The sequence below is a fragment of the Salmo salar genome, chromosome ssa02, assembly GCF_905237065.1.
Source record: "Salmo salar chromosome ssa02, Ssal_v3.1, whole genome shotgun sequence".
In the NCBI taxonomy this organism is placed as follows: domain Eukaryota; kingdom Metazoa; phylum Chordata; class Actinopteri; order Salmoniformes; family Salmonidae; genus Salmo; species Salmo salar.
Genome location: NC_059443.1, coordinates 14,461,186 through 14,484,928, shown reverse-complemented (window position 1 = coordinate 14,484,928; position 23,743 = coordinate 14,461,186). Strand labels below are relative to the sequence as shown.

Genomic DNA, 23,743 nt, shown 5'->3' with positions numbered 1-23,743 from the left:
TGACCAGTGAGCTGAGATAAGGCGGGGCTTTACCTAGCGAAGACTTGTAGATGACCTGGAGCCAATGGGTTTGGCGACGAGTATGAAGCGAGGGCCAGCGAACGAAAGCGTACAGGTCGCAGGGGTGGGTGGTATATGAGGCTTTGGTGACAAAACGGATGGCCCTGTGATAGACTGCATCCAATTTGTTGAGTCGAGTGTTGGAAGCTATTTTGTAAATGACATCGCCGAAGTCGAAGATCGGTAGGATAGTCAGTTTTACGAGGGTAAGTTTGGCAGCATGAGTGAAGGATGCTTTGTTGCGAAATAGGAAGCTGATTCTAGATTTAATTTTGGATTGGAGATGTTTGATGTGAGTCTGGAAGGAGAGTTTACAGTCTAACCAGACACCTAGGTATTTGTAGTTGTCCACAAATTCTAGGTCAGAACTGTCGAGAGTAGTGATGCTGGACGGGCGGGCAGGTGCGGGCAGCGATCGGTTGAAGAGCATGCATTTCGTTTTACTTGCATTTAAGAGTAGTTGGAGGCCACAGAAGGAGAGTTGTATGGCATTGAAGCTCGTCTGGAGGTTAGTTAGCACAGTGTCCAAAGAAGGTCCAGAAGTATACAGAATGGTGTTGTCTGCGTAGAGGTGGATCAGAGAATCACCAGCAGCAAGAGCGACATCATTGATGTATACAGAGAAGAGAGTCGGCCTGAGAATTGAACCCTGTGGCACCCCCATAGAGACTGCCAGCAGTCCGGACAACAGGCCCTCCGATTTGACACACTGAACTCTATCAGATAAGTAGTTGGTGAACCAGGCGAGGCAGTCATTTGAGAAACCAAGGCTGTTGAGTCTGCCGATAAGAAGGTGGTGATTGACAGAGTCGAAAGCCTTGGCCAGGTCGATGAATATGGCTGCACAGTATTGTCTCTTATCGATGGCAGGTATGATTTCGTTTAGGACCTTGAGCGTGGCTGAGGTGCAACCATGACCAGCTCGTAAGCCAGATTGCATAGCGGAGAAGGTACGGTGGGATTCGAAATGGTCGGTGATCTGTTGGCTTTTGAAGACCTTAGAAAGGCAGGGTAGGATAGATATAGGTCTGTAGCAGTTTAGGTCTAGAGTGTCTGCCCCTTTGAAGAGGGGGATGACCACGGCAGCTTTCCGATCTTTGGGGATCTCAGACGATACGAAAGAGAGGTTGAACAGGCTAGTGATAGGGGTTGCAACAATTTCGGCAGATAATTTTAGAAAGAGAGGGTCCAGGTTGTCTAGCCCGGCTGATTTGTAGGGGTCCAGATTTTGCAGCTCTTTCATAACATCAGCTATCTGGATTTGGGTGAAGGAGAAATGGGGGAAGCTTGGGCGAGTTGCTGTGGGGGGTGCAGGGCAGTTGACTGGGGTAGGGGTAGCCAGGTGGAAAGCATGGCCAGCCGTAGAAAAATGCTTATTGAAATTCTCGATTATCGTGGATTTATTGGTGGTGACAGTGTTTCCTTGTCTCAGTGCAGTGGGCAGCTGGGAGGAGGTGCTCTTATTCTCCATGGACTTTACTGTGTCCCAGAACCTTTTTGAGTTTGTGCTACAGGATGAACATTTCTGTTTGAAAAAGCTAGCCTTAGCTATCCTAACGGCTTGTGTGTATTGGTTCCTAACTTCCCTGAAAAATGACATATCACGGGGGCTATTTCATGCTAATGCAATACGCCACAGGATGTTTTTGTGCTGGTCAAGGGCAGTCCGGTCTGGAGTGAACCAAGGGCTATATCTGTTCCTGGTTCTACATTTTTAAAAGTCTAGTGCAAAGTATTCATCAGACCATTAGCCCGTCACATCAGCGTATGACATCCAAACGTGAGTTGCCAAATACAGGTACACTGGCAGTACATTTATGTTGAGAAATCAGTCTTAACATGTTTATTAAAAAAAGATGCAGGGTTGAGCTCAATTCCTAACTCACTCATCTATTACATTCAGGGAGTGTAGACCAAAAACCAATGATCTGGAAACTAACGTATTTCATTGTTCAGGAGGCAGAGTGGCGTGGGAGGCAATTCATGCCTAAAATTGCATATAAAAAAGATTTATGTAAAAAGGGTTGTGTATGCTGCAGTTCTGTGGTGAGAGTTTTATAGCGTGATAAATGAGGCCATAAATGTAACTAGGGGTAGCCTAGCCCAGCAGTTCCCAACTCCAGTCCTCGAGTACCCCCACAGCACACATGTTGTAGCCCAGACAAACATACCTGATTCAACTCATTGAGGGCCTGATGATTAGTTGACAAGTTGAATCAAGTGTGCTTGTCCGGGGCTACAACAAAACTGTGTACTGTTGGGGATACTGGAGGACCGCAGATGGGAAACACTGGCCTAGGCTACTATATGCCACTGTGGGGTTAGCATGGTAACTGGACTGGGTTTAAACCTTGACAAGCAGGAGCAAAGTGACAAGTGTTGCCCGAGGATAAATGTCTGCTGAGTGAAAAAGGTTTCAGAGTCAGACCTCTTGGCATCACAACTTTTTTTATTTAACTAGGCAAGTCACTTAAGAACAAATTCGTATTTACAATGACGGCCTACACCGGCCAAACCCGGATGAATTTGGGCCAATTGTGTGCTGCCCTATGGGACTCCCAATCACAGCCAGTTGTGATACAGTCTGGATTTGAACCAGGGTGTCTGTAGTGATGCCTCTAGCACTGAGATGCAGTGCCTTAGACTGCTGCGCCACTCGGGAGCACCAACTTCTTCTGCACTGGTGTCAGAAATGGGATGGAGTTCACTGAAGGTGTGTTTTGGAGTGGGGTGTCCTAGTGCAGTTATATTTCACCCCAAAATATTCTGGACCCTGGTCCACTTGTCACGATTGTGTGTAGGAACGGACCAAGGCGCAGCGTGAGTATCGTTCCACATCTTTTATTTGAATGTGAAACTTTGCAAGACAAAACAAAATATAAACAAAACACAAACCGCGACGACAGCGGTGCAACATGCACTAACTCAAAAATAATCTCCCACAAACACAGGTGGGAAAAACAACTACTTAAATATGATCCCCAATTAGAGACAACGATGACCAGCTGCCTCTAATTGGGAATCATACAAAAAACCCAACATAGAAAAAAGAAACTAGAACACAACATAGAAAAAATAAACTAGATAAAACCCCCCAGTCACGCCCTGACCTACTCTACCATAGAAAATAAGAGCACTCTATGGTCAGGACGTGACACCACTCCTGTTTTGTAGATCTGCTAGGTCTGGATAGGTAACAACAAAATTATCAAAGGTGTTAGTAATTGTCACTGAAAGTTACAGAAAAGCAAGGCAAGGTTGTGAGATTTGGCAAAGTTGTGAGGTTTGGCAAGGTTGTGAGGTTTGTAAATCTCATTAAATGTTGAAGAGCATAGAGCACTGGAGGCACATTCCCCACTCCTCTTGCAAACCACAATCATAGAAAACAAACGGTCCTCAATCAGCCTTTTGAATTTCCCTAGAGGCACCAATTCATCCAAATTGAGAGAGCCTTGCATAACCGATAAAGACCAACAATACTAGGCCTATATTGTAAAGGCTGATATTATTTTAATGGTGTTAGTCTCCTGGTACAAATAACCACTCCTGTTACATCACTTACCTATTTCTATCTGCTTCAGAATTTCCTTAGAATTCCCTCCCGCGGCTCTGACCATAAAGTCTCCCAGTAGAACTAATTCAGGAGGATGTAGGGGTGTGTATGACGCACAGGTCGTGTAGACTATACCGAATAGTAGCTGGATGAAATACTGTAGGCTACTCTTTGCCTAACCATTCGGGGCGGGGTGTGAGGAGTGGCCGGTCGCACCAATTTCTGCAGAACAAGATTGGGCTTTGGGTTCTATAAGGGAATGGGACTCCTGCCTGCGCGCACCAGATAGTGCATCAGCCACATTGTAAGTTTACATATTTTCCGCACGCTTTTTTTGTTTGTTGTGCATGCAAACCTAGTCTACATTTAAATAATACAAAAATGTTGTGATTTAACGAATTTGCTCACAATGTCTCAGTGTATATGCCTAAAAAAAATGTAATGTAAAATAATCGTGTAAGCTAATAAAAGAAATAGGCTGAAGTGAATTGATCACAAATCCCTCTATTGGTGTCCATTGGATAGGCCTACCTGTCGTCGCAGTATGCGATCATTTAAGTTCAGCAAGTGAATAGCCTACTCTGAAATGTTAAACATGTAGGGCTACAAAGATAATAAAGCTGCCTTGTTGATTATAGTTAGGCTATAGACTGCATGCGCAACTTGCATGCTCAACATGTTTCAAGAGTGTATTGAACAAATTAATTAGGTTCAAATTATTATGGAAACTGTATCTCTTTGCCGTGGATAAACCGGATCAAAATAAACAGTAGAATGGTATGTGTGCGTACGTGCATGTGTGCTTGAAATTCATTGGAAGAAATTCTTGTCCATTTTCCAAAATCATGTTCAGGAAACATTTGGATAACTTTCTCAAACATTCTGTGACAGTCTTTGTTCCCAAAATTGGTGTGTTGGTTGAAGACAAATGGTGTTGACTGGTAGTGGAGCCTCCTGCCAGCTGGATGCTGTAACAGTATTTCACAGACACTCCAGCTCTAGATCATCCTTATCCTACTACTCACCATTAATCACCATGCTGTACAGTTGCATAATAGACCATTCCCCTGTTGAAGTACTTTTGTTCACTAATGAAGTTTGTCAATGAATGCTGCCGTATGATGCTGGGATGTTAGTACCTTATGATGCTGGGATGTTAGCACCTTGTGTTGCTGGGATGTTAGCACCTTGTGTTGCTGGGATGTTAGCACCTTATGATGCTGGGGTGTTAGTACCTTGTGTTGCTGGGATGTTAACACCTTGTTTTCTAACAGTGTATATCTAAAACCTCTAAGTGTTCATGGCTGTCCCCATAGAATAACTATTTGAAGAACCCTTTTTGGTTCCAGGTAAAAACTATTGCAGCCAACACTTTTGGGTTCCTTGTAGAACCTTTTCTACAGATGGTTAATTTGAGAAAACCTTTTTTCTAAGATGGTACAGTGTGATTGTTCTTTGGCCCAGATGAATGTCCACACGTTTGATTCTGGATTTTAGATGAGCCCCCCCCCCAGCACTCACAAAGATGGTACATAATTTTTTTATTTTTTAGTTTGACTTTCCAGGAAACCATGAATCAAGGGTTGAGGTTGAGCAGGTACAATGTTTGTGATGCTGGTTGTAAACTCAAGACGCGATGTTGAGTCTTCGTCTGACCAGATAAACACAGTTTATGGGTCCTTCACATCCCTATCCACAGATCACACAAACGTGCACGCACACACACACACACACACACACACACACACACACACACACACACACACACACACAGCAGAGTGAACACATCCATCAGTAGGTCCAACCCAGAGACCAGATCATCTAGTGACTGTTTATAGTTTCCTGTTTATATCGCTGTATGGGGAAATTGTTTTTTCATGTTCAGGAAATTGCTCCAGGTGTGTTTACAGGTTTTGTCACGCCTTCTTCGACACCACATGAAGGCCTCCTTATCAAATCCATTAATTATAACCCACACAATAATTCACATTTCCTTTTGCTGTAGGATTCTTTCCTGTTGTGAGAAACTGGTCAAATGAAGATCCTGCATCTGTAACCATTATTCTGTCCTGCCCTCCACTTCTCTTTCCAAATAACCTTTTCATTTAGATGGGATTTTATTAAGACCAAAGTTTGGATACTTTCTCACTATATCGTTCAGTGTTGCTCTATTTCCTTTCAGGATAAACACAGTGTTCTCTTCTTGTTGTGTCAGTCTGCATCACAACGCCCATGGATGTGCACCCTTCATTTGTTGCGGAATTTCATAACGGGGAATTTCCGCCTAATACACAAGACAGAGCCAATTAACGGGAAAGTGGCCTTTCAGACCATTTAGGGCAATGTCTAATTGTTTCACTCCCAGGCTCAGACTTGATCTTGGCAAAGCCACATATTTTCATATACGTCTGTCAAAAATTTGCAACAAAAACAATACAGTTTTTAGTCTTCAATGACATGCAAACCACGACAGCCACATCAATAAGTGTACTGGATCATATCACAGCCAAATCAGAGAAGTTTGCAGCCAATAACAGCCAAGCAATAACATCTAATCAGTGCTACTCCAACTGCTTCTGGTTCAAGTAGCCTTAAATATTGTTATAGTTAAGCAATCTGGTACAATGTGATCATTACAATACGAATTCAGTGTAGTGTTCTGTTCTATTGATGATCAAGGTCACACAGTACAATGTTATTAATACTGTGTAATTAATTACTGTACTGCATGGCAACACTATTGTAGCCAACACTACATTACTTAAATCTGCAACATTGGTTTGCTGAAACCTCAGCCACTGATAAATGTCAACTGCATCAGAGATTCAAACTCACTCACCAACCGCCACATTCTGAATAACAGTAAGACTGCAGCAACCACTGCTGCCAAGGTGATCTAACTCAGCTACATGACAAATAGGAATCTATAAGAACGTTTTTTTTTTTTTTTTAACAGGAACAGTTTCACAGGCTTCTGAATTTAACATGATTGAAATTAGCTGTGATAGTGGTTTTCTGGAAAAGCTGCTGCCACTCTCCCTGTAAAAAGCCATTTAAGAAACACTCTGCCTGTGTAAACAAACTGACTGTGTTTACACAGCTACCCGAAGAACACAATTCAGATTTTTTTTCCATATACAATCTTTTTTTTCTGAGTGTCCAGACTTTTTAACCATATCAGATTTGCTCATTCACACAGATGTAGATGGCCGGGCGGGGTGGATGTGGAGCCAGAGAAAGCAGGGGTTCAAAGTGTAGAACCCAGCTCCTACATTTGAATATAAAAATAGATTTTATCAAACACAATTATGCTACATTTTATGTCTGGGACCCTCAGGATGACAAATCAGAGCAAGATTACAGAATGAGAGGCGAATATATCAAACCAGTTGCTGTGGTACTTTTTGTTGTTGTGCACTCTCCTCAAACAATAGCATGGTATTTTTTCACTGTAATAGCTACTGTAAATTGTACAGTGCAGTTAGATTAACAACAATTTAAGCTTTCTGCCCATATAAGACATGTCTATGTCCTGGAACGTGTGCTGTTACTTACAACTGTCATGCTAATCACATTAGCTCAACCGTCCCAGTATAGGGACACCGATCATGTAGAGGTTTTTAAAATGTTGGGGTGGTTGCCATGGTAATGGCAGGTCATGTGCAAAAAAAGGAAAACTTCAGAGCAAATCAATTCTGATTTGAGCATCTAGACTGAGGTCACATATGTAGCATAAGAATTGTATCAGGATTGAGATCCACATAGGGTGGTGGTATACAGTAAATCATAAGTCAAAAGATCAGATTCCATGTGTTTTTGTTGTTGCTGTTTACACATTAGGGACAAGATCAAATAGGTATCAGATATGGAAATAATTGGCAAAAGATCTGAATGGGGCTGCCTGTGTAAACACAGCCCCTGTGGTCCACAGCCAGACTAGCATGAACTGTAGTTCTGTACATTGAACAGCCAAGTTCCTTTGTTTACACCTCCTAAAGCCTCAACGTCTGTGTATAAAACACAGCCGGCACCAGCTGTAAATCAAAAGTGATAAGAAGTAAATGTTAGGCTTCTCTATTTAGAGAAAGAGGGGAAGAAGGACATTGCATTGGTTATCCCATAGGTCAAGGACTTCTTGTCAGCAGAGCCAACAACAGCATACAGCTGTGGGGAAGAGCTCTGAAATAGGATCCATTCACGTCTTTGGGCTTTATGATGATGATGTGTATGTTTAAGGGAACAGTGATGCAGCTAAAGCAGTTAATAACTGATGCCTACCAGAACCCCACAGTCATCAGTTCAACATGGATTGATAGGTAGCAAACATTAATTCAGCTTGAAATAAACCAGCCACTGAAAACATATTGTTGATTTATATGTTACATTAAAGAATCAGTCTTGGATAATTGTACTGGACCGTTCTGACCATAGACAATCTTGACCTTGACTCGTCATGAAGAGGTAAAGAAAATGTTTGTGGTGTAATCATTGTCCTGTAGAAAGCTTCGAAGTACTCCATAACTGAACAGCACCCTTGTGCCTGAATGTTCACGGTCAATCTGTGACCACAGTTTGAGTGGAATAGATGATTTGCCATTGAAAACAATGGGGCCCCACTCTTTTAGACCTCACTCTGTTGAGCGGAAAGGAACTGCTTTGAACGCTGCCTAAATAAACCGAGGTAGAGAACAGAGCGTGAAGGAAATGTGCATGAGATCTGTTAGACCCAGATGTAAGTATATTCAGTGGACTCTGACCTGAACAAATGAGATGTCAAGCCCGCCCTTTCAATCACTGTCATTCAAGTGCGATTCTTGTTTGAAATGGGGGTCTGCAAATCACGATTACCTCCAGATGCATCCAGTTAGGATGGACCCCCGTTTCCTGAATTTCTCAACTCATTGGGATCAGGCCTCAACAAGCATTGGTACAAGACTCTTTGTCAGAATCTTCACCTTCATCTGAAGATATTTCGAAATCATTATCTGACCAATACGCAGCGGCTTGCGTGCTCCAAATCATTTTATTTAAATTATGATGGCCAAAACAATAAACGACTAGACAGTTTCACAGGCTATGTACTTACATACAGCAGTGCAAAATAAAACAACCCACAAAAACCAGGTGACAAACACACTCCTAATATATGACTCCCAATCAGGAACAACGATAACCAGCTGTCCCTGATCGGGAGCCACACAGACCAACATAGAAACAGAAATACCAGAAAAACACAGACAACACAGTACTTCTGCCACGTCCTGACCAAAAATACTAAACAACTACTCCCTCTGCTGGTCAGGACGTGACACTCTTAAACAACCAGACACATACAGTACACATTTCCCTTACCCTTTCTCTGGAGTAAGTCTGACTGGACCCAGGCACATCAAGCATTGTTTTTTAAAGGGAAGCTATCAGAATTGTATTTTTATTTTATTTGGCTTGCAAGATAGGACGGCATATTTGGAATCCATTTGGGAATGGTGGTTGAATTTACAGATAATCCATAGATGAAGAATTTTCAAAAGGGCCTTTGTCCTAAAGACATTTATAGGCTGTTTTACATTAGCGTAATCCTGTCCTAAACACATTTATAGGCTGTTTTACATTAGCTGAATCGTCCTAAATACATTCATAGGCTGTTTTACATTAGCGGAATTCTGTCCTAAAGACATTTATAGGCTGTTTTACATTAGCGGAATCCTGTCCTAAAGACATTTATAGGCTGTTTTACATTAGCGGAATTCTGTCCTAAAGACATTTATAGGCTGTTTTACATTAGCGGAATCCTGTCCTAAAGACATTTATAGGCTGTTTTACATTAGCAGGATCCTGTCCTAAATACATTTATAGGCTGTTTTACATTAGTGGAATCCTGTCCTAAACACATTCATAGGCTGTTTTACATTAGCGGAATTCTGTCCTAAAGACATTTATAGGCTGTTTTACATTAGCGGAATCCTGTCCTAAAGACATTTATAGGCTGTTTTACATTAGCGGAATTCTGTCCTAAAGACATTTATAGGCTGTTTTACATTAGCGGAATCCTGTCCTAAAGACATTTATAGGCTGTTTTACATTAGCAGGATCCTGTCCTAAATACATTTATAGGCTGTTTTACATTAGTGGAATCCTGTCCTAAATACATTTATAGGCTGTTTTACATTAGCGGAATCCTGTCCTAAAGACATTTATAGGCTGTTTTACATTAGCAGGATCCTGTCCTAAATACATTTATAGGCTGTTTTACATTAGTGGAATCCTGTCCTAAATACATTTATAGGCTGTTTTACATTAGCTGAATCCTGTCCTAAAGACATTTATAGGCTGTGCTGTACATTAGCTGAATCTTGTCCTAAAACATATTTATACGCTGTGTTGTGCATTAGGTGAATCCTGTTCGCGAGTGAAAGAAACAAGGAAGAAGAATTCAGATATGCGGCCCTCTTCAACTTGCCCTTGGTCTAGAATGTGGTGCACACATACCATACTGCCAGGCTGGAAATTAACACTTCTGTTCCCTTAACATCAAAATAGATGGCACTGGCAATGTCTCAAATGGACACAAATGTCCTAAAAGTGTGATAGAGGACCAGTGTGTGTGTGTGTGTGTGTGCACTTAGAAAAAAAACTTTCAAAAGGGTTCTTCGGATGTCCCCATAGGAGAACCCTTTTTGGTTCTATGTAGAAACCTTTTTGGTTTTAGGTAGAACCCTTTTTCCATGTAGCACCCTCTGTGGAAAGGATTCTTCATGGAACCCAAAAGGTTTCTACCTGGAACCAAAAAGGGTTCTTTAAAGAGTTCTCCTACACAGGAAATTTGAGTAAATGTTACTCAAATTGAATACAATTATACTCTACAAAATATATAATTTGGTCCCAGTCTAAATAGAGATACAATTACTCGTGTTGCGGAGTTCAATTTTCAGAGTTATTTCTACTCTATTCAGTGTTTATATTTAACTCTACAAACTGTAATTTACTCTATTTAGAGTAAAATGGAAACAGCTCTACTGCCAATTCACTCAATATAGAATTAAATATCATCAGTCAAGAGTAGCATTTGTACAAATAAACTTAACGTCAATAAATCAGAACTCAGTATTTAACAAAGCACTTTATTCATAAATGTAAGACATTTGCAATACATACAGTTGAAGTCGGAAGATTACATACACTTAGGATGGAGTCATTAAAACTTGTTTTTCAACCACTCCACAAATTTCTTGTTAACAAACTACAGTTTTGGCAAGTCAGTTAGGACATCTACTTTGTGCATGACACAAGTCATTTTTCCAACAATTGTTGACAGACAGATTATTTCACTTATAATTCACTGTATCACAATTCCAGTGGGCCAGAAGTTTACATACACTAAGTTGGCTGTGTCTTTAAACAGCTTGGAAAATTCCAGAAAATGATGTCATGGCTTTAAAAGCTTCTGATAGGCTAATTGACATCATTTGAGTCAATTGGAGGTGTACCTGTGGATGTATTTCAAGGCCTACCTTCAAACTCAATGCCTCTTTGCTTGACATAATGGGAAAATCAAAAGAAATCAGCCAAGACCTCAGAAAAAGATTTGTAGACCTCCACAAGTCTGGTTCATTCTTGGGAGCAATTTCCAAACCCCTGAAGGTACCACGTTCATCTGTACAAACAATAGTACGCAAGTATAAACACCATGGGGCCACGCAGCCGTCATACCGCTCAGGAAGGAGACGTGTTCTGTCTCCTAGAGATGAACGTACTTTGGTGCGAAAAGTGAAAATCAATCCCAGAACAACAGCAAAGGACCTTGTGAAGATGCTGGAGGAAACAGGTACAAAAGTATCTATATCCACAGTAAAATTAGTCCTATATCGACATAACCTGAAAGACCGCTCAGCAAGGAAGAAGCCACTTCTCCAAAACCGCCATAAAAAAGCCAGACTACGGTTTGCAGCTGCACATGGGGACAAAGATCATACGTTTTGGAGAAATGTCCTCTGATTTGATTAAATAAAAAATAGAACTGTTTGGCCGTAATGACCATTGTTATGTTTGGAGGAAAAAGGGGGATGCTTGCAAGCCAAAGAACACCATCCCAACCGTGAAGCACGGGGGTGGCAGCATCATGTTGTGGGGGTGCTTTGCTGCAGCAGGGACTGGTGCACTTCACCAAATAGATTACATCATGAGGAACGAAAATGATGTGGATATATTGAAGCAACATCTCAAGACATCAGTCAGGAAGTTAAAGCTTGATTGCAAATGGGTCTTCCAAATGGACAATGACCCCAAGCATACTTCCAAAGTTGTGGCAAAATGGCTTAAGGACAACAAAGTCAAGGTATTGGAGTGGCCATCACAAAGCCCCGACCTCAATCCTATAGAAAATTTGTGGGAAGAACTGAAAAAGCGTGTGCGAGCAAGGAGGCCTACGAACCTGACTCAGTTACACCAGCTCTGTCAGGAGGAATGGGCCAAAATTCACCCAACTTATTGTGGGAAGCTTGTGGAAGGCTACCTGAAACGTTTGACCCAAGTTAAACAATTTAAAGGCAATGCTATCAAATACTAATTGAGTCTATGTAAACTTCTGACCCACTGGCAATGTGATGAAAGAAATAAAAGCTCAAATAAATCATTCTCTCTACTATTATTCTGACATTTCACATTTTTTAAATAAAGTGTTGATCCTAACTGACCTAAAACAGGGAATTTTTACTAGGATTAAATGTCAAAAATTGTGAAAAACTGAGTTTAAATGTATTTGGCTAAGGTGTATGTAAACTTCCAACTTCAACCGTACATCAAAATACTGATGACAATAAAATTGTAGACTGAAATGAAATGTTGGCCTCTGTTCACTTTAATACATGTACATAAAAAAGCTCAATATTGCAATTCAATACATCTAACATTGACATGGAGGATTTTGTGAAACTGGCATCTCACATATCAAAAACACTGATGATAAAATAAAATTGTGGCCTCTGTAAAATGAAATTTTGTCATCCTTTAAAAGTAAATAAAAAAGCCAATATTGCAATACAATACATCTTGGTTTTAAAGAGCTTACTGTGCCATTTTTGGAGTCACAGGAAACAGTATGGGACAATAAACAAACTTGAATCATCACAACTGTAAGACATCTGTATATCAAATGCTTTGTGACAGAAAAGCTCTAATATCCACTACATAAGGTCCCTCTGTTGTACACCCAAATCTATATGCATTAAAATGTTCATCAATACATATTGTTTGCAGGGCAAAAGTAACCAACAGTAACCTCTCATCTCTAACAACAACAACATGGTGGATTTTCTGAAAAACTGTCATCTCACAATGGACTTTAAGACAAACAACTAAAACTGAACGATACATATTTCCATCGTTTTTGGCCCATTTAACATTTAAAACCGAGGTGTCAATAAGTGCCTGAAGAGTCTCAGCCGTCTTACTGCCCCAGTTCACCACATTTAAAGATAACATTTTACCGGGACCAATCATGACTCTGTTGGTGTCAAATATCTGCCAACTGTATGCTATTTGACTTTGGTGTTTTTTTTGCCAATGTTTTAGTTACATTTTTGAAGCTTTTTAAAGCTTTTTAATCGTTTTTTAAAGGAATTATGCCTTGCTTCATAGCGCATGCACCAGCTATGCAAAACTGGTCCAATTTTAAGCATGCATGTGGGGTAATGCACCATAAAATGAGGCTTTGGTAGCAGCCTCTTTTTTGGAAACAATTGCTTGAATAACCTGTGGTGTTCTGCGATTAAGTGTTTCAAATAAATTGTAATACCCTTTTGATATCATTGGAGAAAATACAATGTTTACTATCTGAAGCAACAGTAAATACCAGTGTAGATCATTTGGGCGTGCATACTGTCCATAAACCACTAAAAGTGGTATAACTTAATGTTGCTGTAGCTAGCTAGCTAATTAGCTCTAGCTAGATGCTGACATTAGCATCTGACTATGCAAATCGTGCAGTAACAGTAAGCCTACACTACAGTGCTAGCTAACTGTAATGTTGCTCAACAGTTTTAATCTGCACACAAAGTTAACCAATAACAGTGAACTTGCCTGGAATTCTAATTAAGTTTAGAAATGAAGAAATTCGGTGGTTCTGTGAATGACTACTGATGTTCGGCGGATCCACGCTCTCAATCTGTCCACTCTTTCCATTCACAAGACACTTGCAAATGAACAATGGCGGCAAACTCTACATTTAACCAACATTAGTGGCCGTGGTCATGCTGTTTTACTCCAATAGAATTTAATCTGTATTTTTGCTCCCACTCTAGTGGACGCTGGTAATAATTACACTCTAAAATGATTTAATTTCACTACTTGAGAGGAAAATTATTTTTACTCCAGAAAAAACACTCACCAGTTTTTACTGTGTATGGGGACAGCCAAAGAACCCTTTCAGGTTCTACATAGAAAAAATGGTGCTAAGAGTGTCTTGTGATCTGCCCATTGATATAGACATGACTATATTGAAGTGGCTTGGGGGAAGGAGACTAGTGTGGCCAAATCCATCTCTCAAACAGGACATCAAACAGCACATCAAACAGCACATCAATGCGCTATGTAGATATCAATAATAAGTGATATCTGTATCGCCGTAGACTACACCACTGCTGTCATCTTTACCTCCAAGCATTTATTCAAGTTGGATAATCTTTGGATGCCGACAGCACTCACACCATTGGAAGACATAGCTTTGACTTTAGACTACAGAAACCCATTCCTGCTCTTTTCTCGCAATCTATCAAACACATTTGGTGTGCCATCATATTGGTCTCTGATTTGTGGTCAGACTCGCTCAGGTGGAACAAACTTAAACTTGCTCCTTTTTACAATGCTGATTTGAATGTCATTGAAAAAACAGAAGTGTTAAAGATTTGTTTTCGCAAAAACATCCTTTCTGAATTTAAAAGTAATCCTTGAAGTAATCATGTCGTTTTTTCAAAAGTATCTGTACATGTAATCCGTTACTCCCCAAACCTGAGCATGAGCATGAGTAGTGCAAAATAATCTGTTATCATGTAAGAAAAATGTATAAATGAAGGCTAGGATGTCATAGGATGCTATGTTTAAATTAGATCTAACCACATTTCAGTTGAATCTTGTGTCAACACAACTTGATCTGATAAACAGTAACTTTCTGTGCTCCAACAGTTGATCTGTCCATGTTTGTGTTTCAAGGAGAGAGACTAGAGAAACGTTCCAACATGGAGGGGACACACGGCCTCCTGGCCATCTTCACCATAGCAACATGTTTTCTGGTTAACGGAGCACAAAAAACAGGTAAGCATGTTTGTCTCCTGACATCTGAATCATTCCAGAATGCAGACCACAGTCCAGAATGGCATAAACAGAGAAGCATTGAAGAAATACCACACAAATACAAAATTATGACCAACTCTTTGGGGCTTTAGACTGTTGAGCAGTTATAAAAAATGTGTTTTTATAAAAGCACGATAAAAATTATATTTGATTAATAGATTGATTTATTGATTAATTGCTTTCATTGCTCATCCCATGCACAAAAAACCTTGTGGTTTAAACACTTGTACGGAATTCCATTGGCTGACGACTGTTTTCTTCCCCTCCCAGTCTGCAAGGAAGAGGCCGTGGCCGACATCGTCTTCCTGGTGGACGGTTCATGGAGCATCGGCTCAGAGAACTTCAAACAGATCCGCCAGTTCTTGTACACGCTGGTCAACAGCTTTGACGTGGCCCCCGACCAGGTGCGCATCGGTCTGGTCCAGTACAGCAACACGCCGCGCACCGAGTTCCTTCTCAACACCTTCCAGGACAAACAGGACATCCTGCAGTACATTAACAACCTGCCTTATATGGGCGGTGAAACCAACACGGGCCTGGGCCTGGACTTCCTGCTGAACGAGCTCTTTGTTGACCGTGCAGGGAGCCGGGTGAACGAGAACGTGCCCCAGATTGCCGTGGTGATCACTGATGGTGAATCAATGGACAATGTGGGGCTGCATGCCCTTAAGCTGAAGAAGCAGGGCATCACGCTGTACGCCATCGGGATCAAAGAAGCAGACGAAGATCAGCTGAAGGAGATTGCCACTACACCTCACAACCAGCACGTGTACAGCGTGTCGGACTTTACTGTGCTGCAGGGGATCTCCCAGAGCCTCATCCAGGTGCTGTGTACTACCATAGATGAGGCAAAGAGACCAATCTCCAAAGTGGTCCAAGGTACTATAACAGTGTATTTATTGTTTCCATTTGAAAAATATTCCTTATATATAAATGACATTATTATTTTCCTTCATCTCCAGAGTGCCTCAACGCCACAGTGGCTGACATTGTGTTCCTTGTGGATGGCTCCACCAGCATCATCCCTACAAACTTCCAGGAGGTTCGGAGGTTTCTCCACAGCTTCATCGAGGGGCTGGATATTGGAGCGGACAAGGTTCGCGTAGGACTGGCCCAGTTTAGTAATGAGATCCAGAAGCAATTCCATTTGGGGGAACATATGGACCAAAGGGCCCTACTGGAGCAAGTGGACAGGCTTCCACAGCTCGGTGGAGGCACAGCCACCGGCAAAGCCATTACTGTCCTTCGGGAAGAGTTTTTCACCAAGGCCAACGGGAGTCGCGCTGATCAGAGGGTGCCTCAGATTGCTGTGGTGCTCACCGACGGGGAGTCTGAGGACGATGTAAAGCTGCCAGCCAAGGCGTTAAGGCAGCAAGGGGTCATTGTGTTTGCTATTGGAGTTGGGGCAGCCAACATCAATGAGCTGAAGGATATTGCTAACAGGCCCCACAAGCATTTTCTGGTCAACATAGAAAGTTTCCAGGCCCTACAAACACTTTCTCAGGGTCTGCTGCAGACTGTCTGTGTCTCCATGGAGAACCAGAGGATGGGTAAGGGACTTTTATAAGGAAACATACTGTATGTTGTAACAAAGTGTGAATGTTGAACTTGCAAAGTATCTAATCCAAGTGACTTGCCTTAGTTGTACCATGGGATACCATTCTAAGCAAAATTATGCAACCTTGAGAGGCAGACATTGTTTACGGCTGCTTGTGCCAACATTAAAAGGACCATTTCCAAAAATGAAAATAAAATATGGCATAATTGTCATAACAATTATTCTTTATTTTTTCAGCTCTGATCCCAAAGTTCTCTGATATCTTCTTCCTGGTGGACAGCAATATGATGCAGGCAGACTACCAGCTGGTCAGAACCCTTCTGATGCGACTGGTCAACCAACTCAACCCGAGCACTAAAACCATGCGCCTGGGTCTGGCCCAGTTTGCCCAGGACACCAAGGTAGAGTTCTTTCTGAACACCCACAACACTAAGGAAGAGTACTTGGCAGCTCTCAGGAAATTCAGGCTGCCGCTGCGCCCCAACAGGTCTCGTCACCTGGGCGATGCCCTGGAATACGCCCGTGCACACTTCTTCACTACAGCGTCTGGTGGCCGTAATGAACAAGGCTACCGGCAGTTTCTAGTCACGGTGACAGGCGGGGATTCGAAGGATAACGTGATGAAGGTGGCACGTACTATCAAATCTGAAGGGACAACCATTGTGTCCATCGGGTTGGGTGAATCTACACTTCCAGAGCTAAAGTTAATGGCCACCTCACCATTCTTTTACCAGACTACAAACATCGCCTCTGTGCTAAAGACTGTCTTTGAGACTGAAGAGGTGGTCCCTGTGACTGACGGTAAGGGCATTTAGGGATTTTTGCTGAATTAAGTGGATATCTGATCTCTTGTGAAATAATTGCTCATTATACATAAAGGATAACACATTGCTGTTGACTAACAATTTCCTCTCTATTGCAGATTGCAGTGAAGCTTCACTGGCTGACATTGTGTTTATAGTTGATGAGTCTTCGAGCAATAGAACTGCAAACTTCCAGCTGGTTCGTGGATTCATCCACAAGATAGTGGCCGGCCTAGATATGGACTTCAACAGGGTGAGGGTGGGCATTGTCCTCTATAGCAACAAGCCCTCGGCCCAGGTCTACCTCAACTCCTTCCAAGAAAAAACAAATATCCTTCAGTTCATCAAGATCCTGCCCTACCGTCGCGGTCTCACATACACTGGCGAGGCCTTGGAGTATGCCAGGGAGAAGATGTTTATCAAGGAGAGGGGCAGCCGGAAAGAACAGGGGGTGCAGCAGGTGGCGATAGTCATCACCGGAAAGTCCCAGGACAACGTAACTTCTCATGCCGCTGCACTGCGCAGAGCTGGTGTCACTGTCTACGCAGTGGGGATCAAGGATGCTGATGAGAACGAGCTGAGACAGATCGCTTCAGATCCCCCTAACAAGCACGTATTACATGTGGACAGCTTTGCCAAGCTCAAGACCCTGGAGAAGAGCCTGAAGAAAAGCGTGTGCTACAACATCCTTAAAAAAGCAGTCAAAGACAACGCAAGGACATACACTGCCAAGCAAAGTGAGATCAAAATGACTGTACCAATGCTTCTTGTTGTTTAATTTGTAGAGGAATGTTGATATAGATGTAATGTGGTCTCCGAGATGACACTAGTGCTTTCTTTTCTCTTTTGATTCTAGGCTGTTTGCAGACAGATGAAGCAGACATGTTCTTTCTGATCGACCACTCAGGGAGTATTGAATATCCAGACTTTGCTGACATGAAAACATTTATTAACGAATTCATACACACATTCCACATCGGACCGCATCATGTCCGCGTGGGTGTGGTAAAGTTCTCTGATACCCCAGCTCTTGAGTTTGATTTGACAACCTACCCTGACAACCCTTCAGTGGAGAAAGCAGTGGATGGTATCATCCAACTTGGAGGCGGGACAAGGACCGGATTAGCGCTGACCTCTATGGGTCCCTACTTTGATCGGGCTAAGGCCACCCGTAGTCACAAGGTTCGCGAGTACCTCATTGTCATCACAGACGGAGAGTCTCAAGACAACGTGAAGGATCAAGCAGCAAAGCTGAGGGCGCAGGGCATCACCATATATGCCATTGGGGTGAAGCAAGCTAACGATACACAGCTGCTGGAGATTGCTGGCAGCCAAGAGAAGAAGTTCTTTGTCAACAACTTTGACGCTCTGAAACCAATAAAAAATGACATCATCACAGATATCTGCTCCCCTGATAGTAAGGCAATCTCTATTGTTTTTAAGTGTTACATCTTATTTATTTTCTGATTTCAGTAAAAATATGAAACACCTTGTCTCTTGCCAGGGATTGATTATGAGCACACACTGAGTTATAACAACAGCTAAATTAATATTTGTTCTCTTTTCACAGTTTGCAAGGACATGAAGGGGGACGTCCTCTTCTTGATCGACAGCTCAGGTAGCATCAACAACCCAGACTTCCAGAAGATGAAGGTCTTCTTGCAATCCATCATCAACAAATCTGACATAGGCCTGGATAAAGTGCACGTGGGCATCATACAGTTCAGCACCAGCCAACAGGTGATCTTCCCTCTCAACAAGCATAACGATAAGGAAGGCATGTTGCAGGATTTACAAACTATGCAACAGATAGGCGGGGGCACACACACCGGAGAAGCCCTGTCCTACACCTCGCAGTTCTTTGACCCACTGAAAGGAGGGCGCACTAACGTGAAGCAGTTCCTGATTGTTGTAACCGATGGTGAGGCGCAGGATGAGGTAAAGTCTCCTGCCAAGAAACTTCAAGACAAGGGTGTGATCATCTACGCTATTGGGGTGGTCAATGCCAACAATACACAGTTGCTGGAGATCAGTGGCGCACAGGAGAGGGTCTACTCCGAGAGGGACTTTGATGCACTCAAGGCTTTGGATAGCCAACTGGCATTGGCAATCTGTGATCCGGAGAGAGGTGAGTGCCACTTGGTTCAAGAAACATTACTTAAAAGCAACAATGAGTTCACATTTCTTAGATTTTGACATTGATATTTTCCTCTATCTCTTCTTCTCTTCCACCAGAGTGTGTGAGGACGGAGATCGCAGACATTATTTTCTTGGTGGACGGCTCCACCAGCATCAGCTCAGATAATTTTGACATAATGAAAAACTTCATGATGTCCGTGGTCAATGAAACCTCTGTTGGGGAGAAGCAGACACGCTATGGTCTGATTGTCTTTTCAGACGACCCCGAGTCTAAATTCACACTCAACGAATACAAATCTAAGAGAGATGTCAATAGTGCCATCACAAAGCTTAGAGAGCCCAGTGGAGACACCTACACTGGCAAGGCACTCAAGTATTCCTTGGGTTATTTTGGTGCACAGTACGGCGGGCGAAAGGCCCTAAATGTCCCCCAGTGGTTGATGGTGATCACAGATGGTGAGGCTACTGACCCCTATAACCTAGCTGGGCCAGCCAAGGAGCTACGGGACAATGGGATCATAGTCTATAGCATCGGAGTGGTTGGAGCAAATAAGCAAGAGCTTGAGCTCATGGCAGGGGACCCGAATAAGGTTTTCTTTGTGGATGACTTCCATAAACTAGACACACTGCACAAAAATATTTCCTTTGAATTCTGCCAAACCAGCAAACCAGGTAAGACAGAATGCAACTGTAAAAACATCTAATCTGAAAGTACAAAGCCTTGTAGCATAAGCATGTTGAAATTAAATGGTTCAACATGATCTGACGTCTTCTCTTCTCCTCTTAGTCTGTGAAAAAACGCAGGGGGATCTGGTCCTGTTGATTGACAGCTCAGGGAGCATCAGCACCACCGACTTCACTATCATGAAGAAGTTTGCCACAGACCTTGTTTCCAGCTTCAACATTGCAGAGCAGTCCTTCCGGGTGGGAGTCGCCCAGTTTAGCAGTGATCCTAAAAAGGAGTTCTTCTTGAATGAGTATTACACAGAAGCAGAGGTGAACAACCAGATAAACAATATGATGCAGATTAGGTACACGACGAACATCGGAAAGGCCCTGGACTACGTCCGTATGGAGTACTTCCAACCAGCTAGAGGGAGCCGTATCAATGCCAAGGTCTCTCAGAACCTGGTTGTGATCACTGACGGACGTTCAGATGATGATGTTGTGCATGCAGCAGAGGAGCTCAAGGCCATGAACATTGAGGTGTTTGCCATTGGTATAGGGAAAGACCACAAACCTGTTGAGCTCGGGCAAATCACTCTCAACCCGGAAAGGGTCTTCTCTGTGCAGGACTTTGCCAGCCTGGACAAGATCAAGAAGAAGGTGGTGGATACTATATGCTCCTCCAAGGTACCAGAAACTCAAGCGGGTGAGTAAACAGTATGCACGTTTTATTTCCTCTGTCTCTCCTGACTCAATGTAAAACCCTCGTCAAAGAATGCTTGTTAGTGTTTGAAAAACAAGCTATTTTACATTGTCTCTCATATTATCCTTGAGTAAACCTAACACATAAAGCTTTTGGACTTGTTAAAGGGGTTCATTTGGATGATAAGTAATAATGAGTGTGTCTGTGTCCAATAGGCTGCACCATAGACATCGCCATCGGGTTCGATATTACACGCAGGGCCACCGCCCAGGGGCTCTTCGATGGCCAAGCCCAGCTACAGGCCTTCCTGCCACAGATCATCCGCTATGTGTCCAACCTGAAGGGCCTGTGTTGCGTGGCGGGAGATGGTTCCATTGAGACTAACATTGGCTTCCGCGTGGTGGAGCAGAACGGAAAGGTTCTCTACGACTACAACTTCGTGAAGTACGACGAGAAAATTGTGGAGAAGGTTATGGCCCTGCAGACCTCCCAGACAACATACTTCAACTCCTTCCTCCTGCGCTCCTTCCACGATAAGTTCCAGAAATCTAATGCTGGCGTGAAGGTGGGCCCAAACATTATGTCTCCTGTGTGGTTGATCCCAGACTCCAAAAATGTTCACTTCTTAACATATTTTGCTGGTTATATCACATTGTAATAACAATGCCACAACTACTTTGTCCTTTAGGTGCTGGTGATCTTCTCAGACGGACTCGATGATGACGTGATGAAACTGGAGCAAGAGTCGGAACTTCTCCGCACTAAAGGTTAAAGAACCAGGGGCAACCCACAGAAACGGACACATTTAAGAACATTCATGAGACAAAAATGAACATTAAAATCGGTTGTACTTTTATCTTTATCTTCCATGTCACATTTCAGGAAAAGGTATCAACGCCCTGCTTACAGTCGCCTTAGAAGGGGTCCAAAATGCCAACCTTCTTCAGATGGTGGAGTTTGGGCGAGGATTCGGCTACAAGCAGCCGCTCAACATTGGCATGCACAATTTAGGAAACACCCTGTTGACACAAATAGTAAGTGGTTCATCATTTTGTGACAACAGAATCAGAACAACCCTTTTAGTTGTGTCTCCCTGTGTTGTAGTAATACTGTATGTCACTTAGACTGGCTAAGACTCTTTGGGCTGACATGTAAGTCCTTTATGTCTCTATCTACAGTAATTCCATTTCCAGTCATATTCCCAGCTGTAAGGATAGAGAAGTATTTCTGATATGTCTGAGTATTTTGGGTCATACTGTACAATGACAAATGTTTTGTTTAGAAAAGGGGATTACGTGACGTTGTTGAAGAATGTCAGGATGTCAGAAATTACAGAAAGGAATTGTGTTCCTGTTTCAGCATTTCAGGTTGGAAGTATCAAAACTAGAACTCTGGGGTCATGGGAAATAGGATATAGTACACCATGAAATAGAGTCGTCACTTGCTAGAAATGTACTTAGCAGCAGGAGCCACTGGAGACAAGAAAAACAGAGCAGTGACATTATTGGTTGTTTTTAGATTGGATTTTGAGATGAGTACCTCCAAAGGTGTCTCCAATTATGAGGGTATGTCAACAAATGACATATTGGATTTCATAACACATTGTCACATTCTCTCTCTTTCTCTCCCATTCTCTTCTTCTCCCCCTCTTTCTTCCCCCTCTCCCTTTCTCCCTCCAGGACACAGTGGCTGAGAGGGAGTGCTGCAATGTGATGTGTAAGTGCACCGGACATGAGGGTATCCGTGGCAACAGAGGACGCCCAGGCACAAAGGTGAGGCCCTCTGAGCCTTCTTTATAAAATTATACAGTGTTTAAGATGTGACGTGTCACAGTAATTGAACACTGTTAAAATACTGTAAAGAAGATGTGGGTCTATGTACTTCCTCAGTCCTCCCTTTGCCAGTTTCAGTTTCCTCATTTGCTCTTTGTTTCTCTTCTTACAGAGTCAGCCAGGACTGAAAGGACACCCTGGCTTCCCTGGCGAGGAGGGGGGAATTGTAAGTGTGTGTTTTCAGGGAAGGAAGAATAATTCTCAGTGTGGTATTCAGACATCAGACAAATCAAAACGTATTAATCGTGGATGGTGGGCAAGGTCTACAAGTCAGTTTAATAACCTGTGACCTTTGACCTTAAAACCAATGACCTTGTCCTCTCTCTCTGATTTCCCACAGGGCGAGAGAGGTTCACCAGGTCCCACTGGCCCACAGGGACTACAGGGCTGTCCTGGGAGGAGAGGCCTCAAGGTAAGCAGATGGACTACTGACCAACCAGAAATCTATGTTTATAGACCATCTGGTCTGGAATGTCTTCCCGACATCTGCTTTTAGATCAGAGGTTACCATGACCTGGGGGCATTTACCTGTCCAAAATAATCCCATCTAATCTGACCTCTGAACCATGACACAGAGCAGTTACCTGTCTAAAATAATCCCATCTGATCTCTGACTGTTTTTTTACAGGGCTCAAGAGGCTACAGAGGGGACAGGGTAAGTGTATGAAGATATGGATACCACATACACACAGCTAAATGTAGTGTACAGTAGAAACATTTCTATGTGCAGTATACTAGGTATTATGTCTTAACCAATGGAAAACCAGGTTCACCATGGTGCGTTCTTTTTTTCATTGTGTGGATGTAAACGTCTGCTGTTGTTGAGTGTGTTGTGAATCAGTGTGCACATTACCATGGCAGGGTGATGATGGAGACCATGGCCTTGATGGGGTTGACGGTGAACAGGGTCTGATTGGAACAGCTGGAGCTGCAGGAGAGAGAGGAAACCCAGGAAGACCAGTAAACACATTTTCTCATATTCTACATATATTTCGCCAATATACTACTCCTAGGTCACTGATATACTACTTCTATGTCATTAATATACTACTGCTATGTCACCAATATACTACTCCTATACCA

The 23,743-nt window shown here is 42.6% G+C and overlaps 2 protein-coding genes across 5 annotated transcripts in view; one reads left to right on the top strand and one right to left on the bottom strand.

Moving 5' to 3' along the window:
- The window catches only part of LOC106574332 (collagen alpha-1(VI) chain), a 54,165-nt gene extending 50,430 nt beyond the window's left edge, over positions 1–3,735 (bottom strand). The window contains 1 exon segment of the mRNA XM_045712917.1: positions 3,623–3,735. Within this exon segment, the coding sequence (XP_045568873.1) occupies positions 3,623–3,677 (55 nt within the window). The 5' untranslated portion in view covers positions 3,678–3,735.
- The window catches only part of LOC106585541 (collagen alpha-6(VI) chain), a 40,843-nt gene continuing 20,793 nt past the window's right edge, over positions 3,694–23,743 (top strand). For 2 of the 4 annotated variants that reach the window (XR_006764364.1, XM_045712854.1), the window contains exons 1-18: positions 3,775–3,917; positions 14,792–14,920; positions 15,230–15,838; positions 15,922–16,509; positions 16,755–17,318; positions 17,440–18,057; positions 18,177–18,737; positions 18,891–19,448; positions 19,556–20,131; positions 20,247–20,831; positions 21,044–21,393; positions 21,517–21,595; positions 21,711–21,862; positions 22,508–22,600; positions 22,773–22,826; positions 23,001–23,072; positions 23,289–23,315; positions 23,522–23,620. Coding sequence is in view for 3 of the 4 variants with exons in the window: in XM_045712854.1 (XP_045568810.1) it covers positions 14,803–14,920; positions 15,230–15,838; positions 15,922–16,509; positions 16,755–17,318; positions 17,440–18,057; positions 18,177–18,737; positions 18,891–19,448; positions 19,556–20,131; positions 20,247–20,831; positions 21,044–21,393; positions 21,517–21,595; positions 21,711–21,862; positions 22,508–22,600; positions 22,773–22,826; positions 23,001–23,072; positions 23,289–23,315; positions 23,522–23,620 (5,703 nt within the window). In the remaining variant the exon portion in view is untranslated. Of the gene's footprint in view, positions 3,918–14,791; positions 14,921–15,229; positions 15,839–15,921; positions 16,510–16,754; positions 17,319–17,439; positions 18,058–18,176; positions 18,738–18,890; positions 19,449–19,555; positions 20,132–20,246; positions 20,832–21,043; positions 21,394–21,516; positions 21,596–21,710; positions 21,863–22,507; positions 22,601–22,772; positions 22,827–23,000; positions 23,073–23,288; positions 23,316–23,521; positions 23,621–23,743 lie in introns of all 4 variants that reach the window. The other 2 variants (XM_045712855.1, XM_045712856.1) reach the window with 2 other exon arrangements.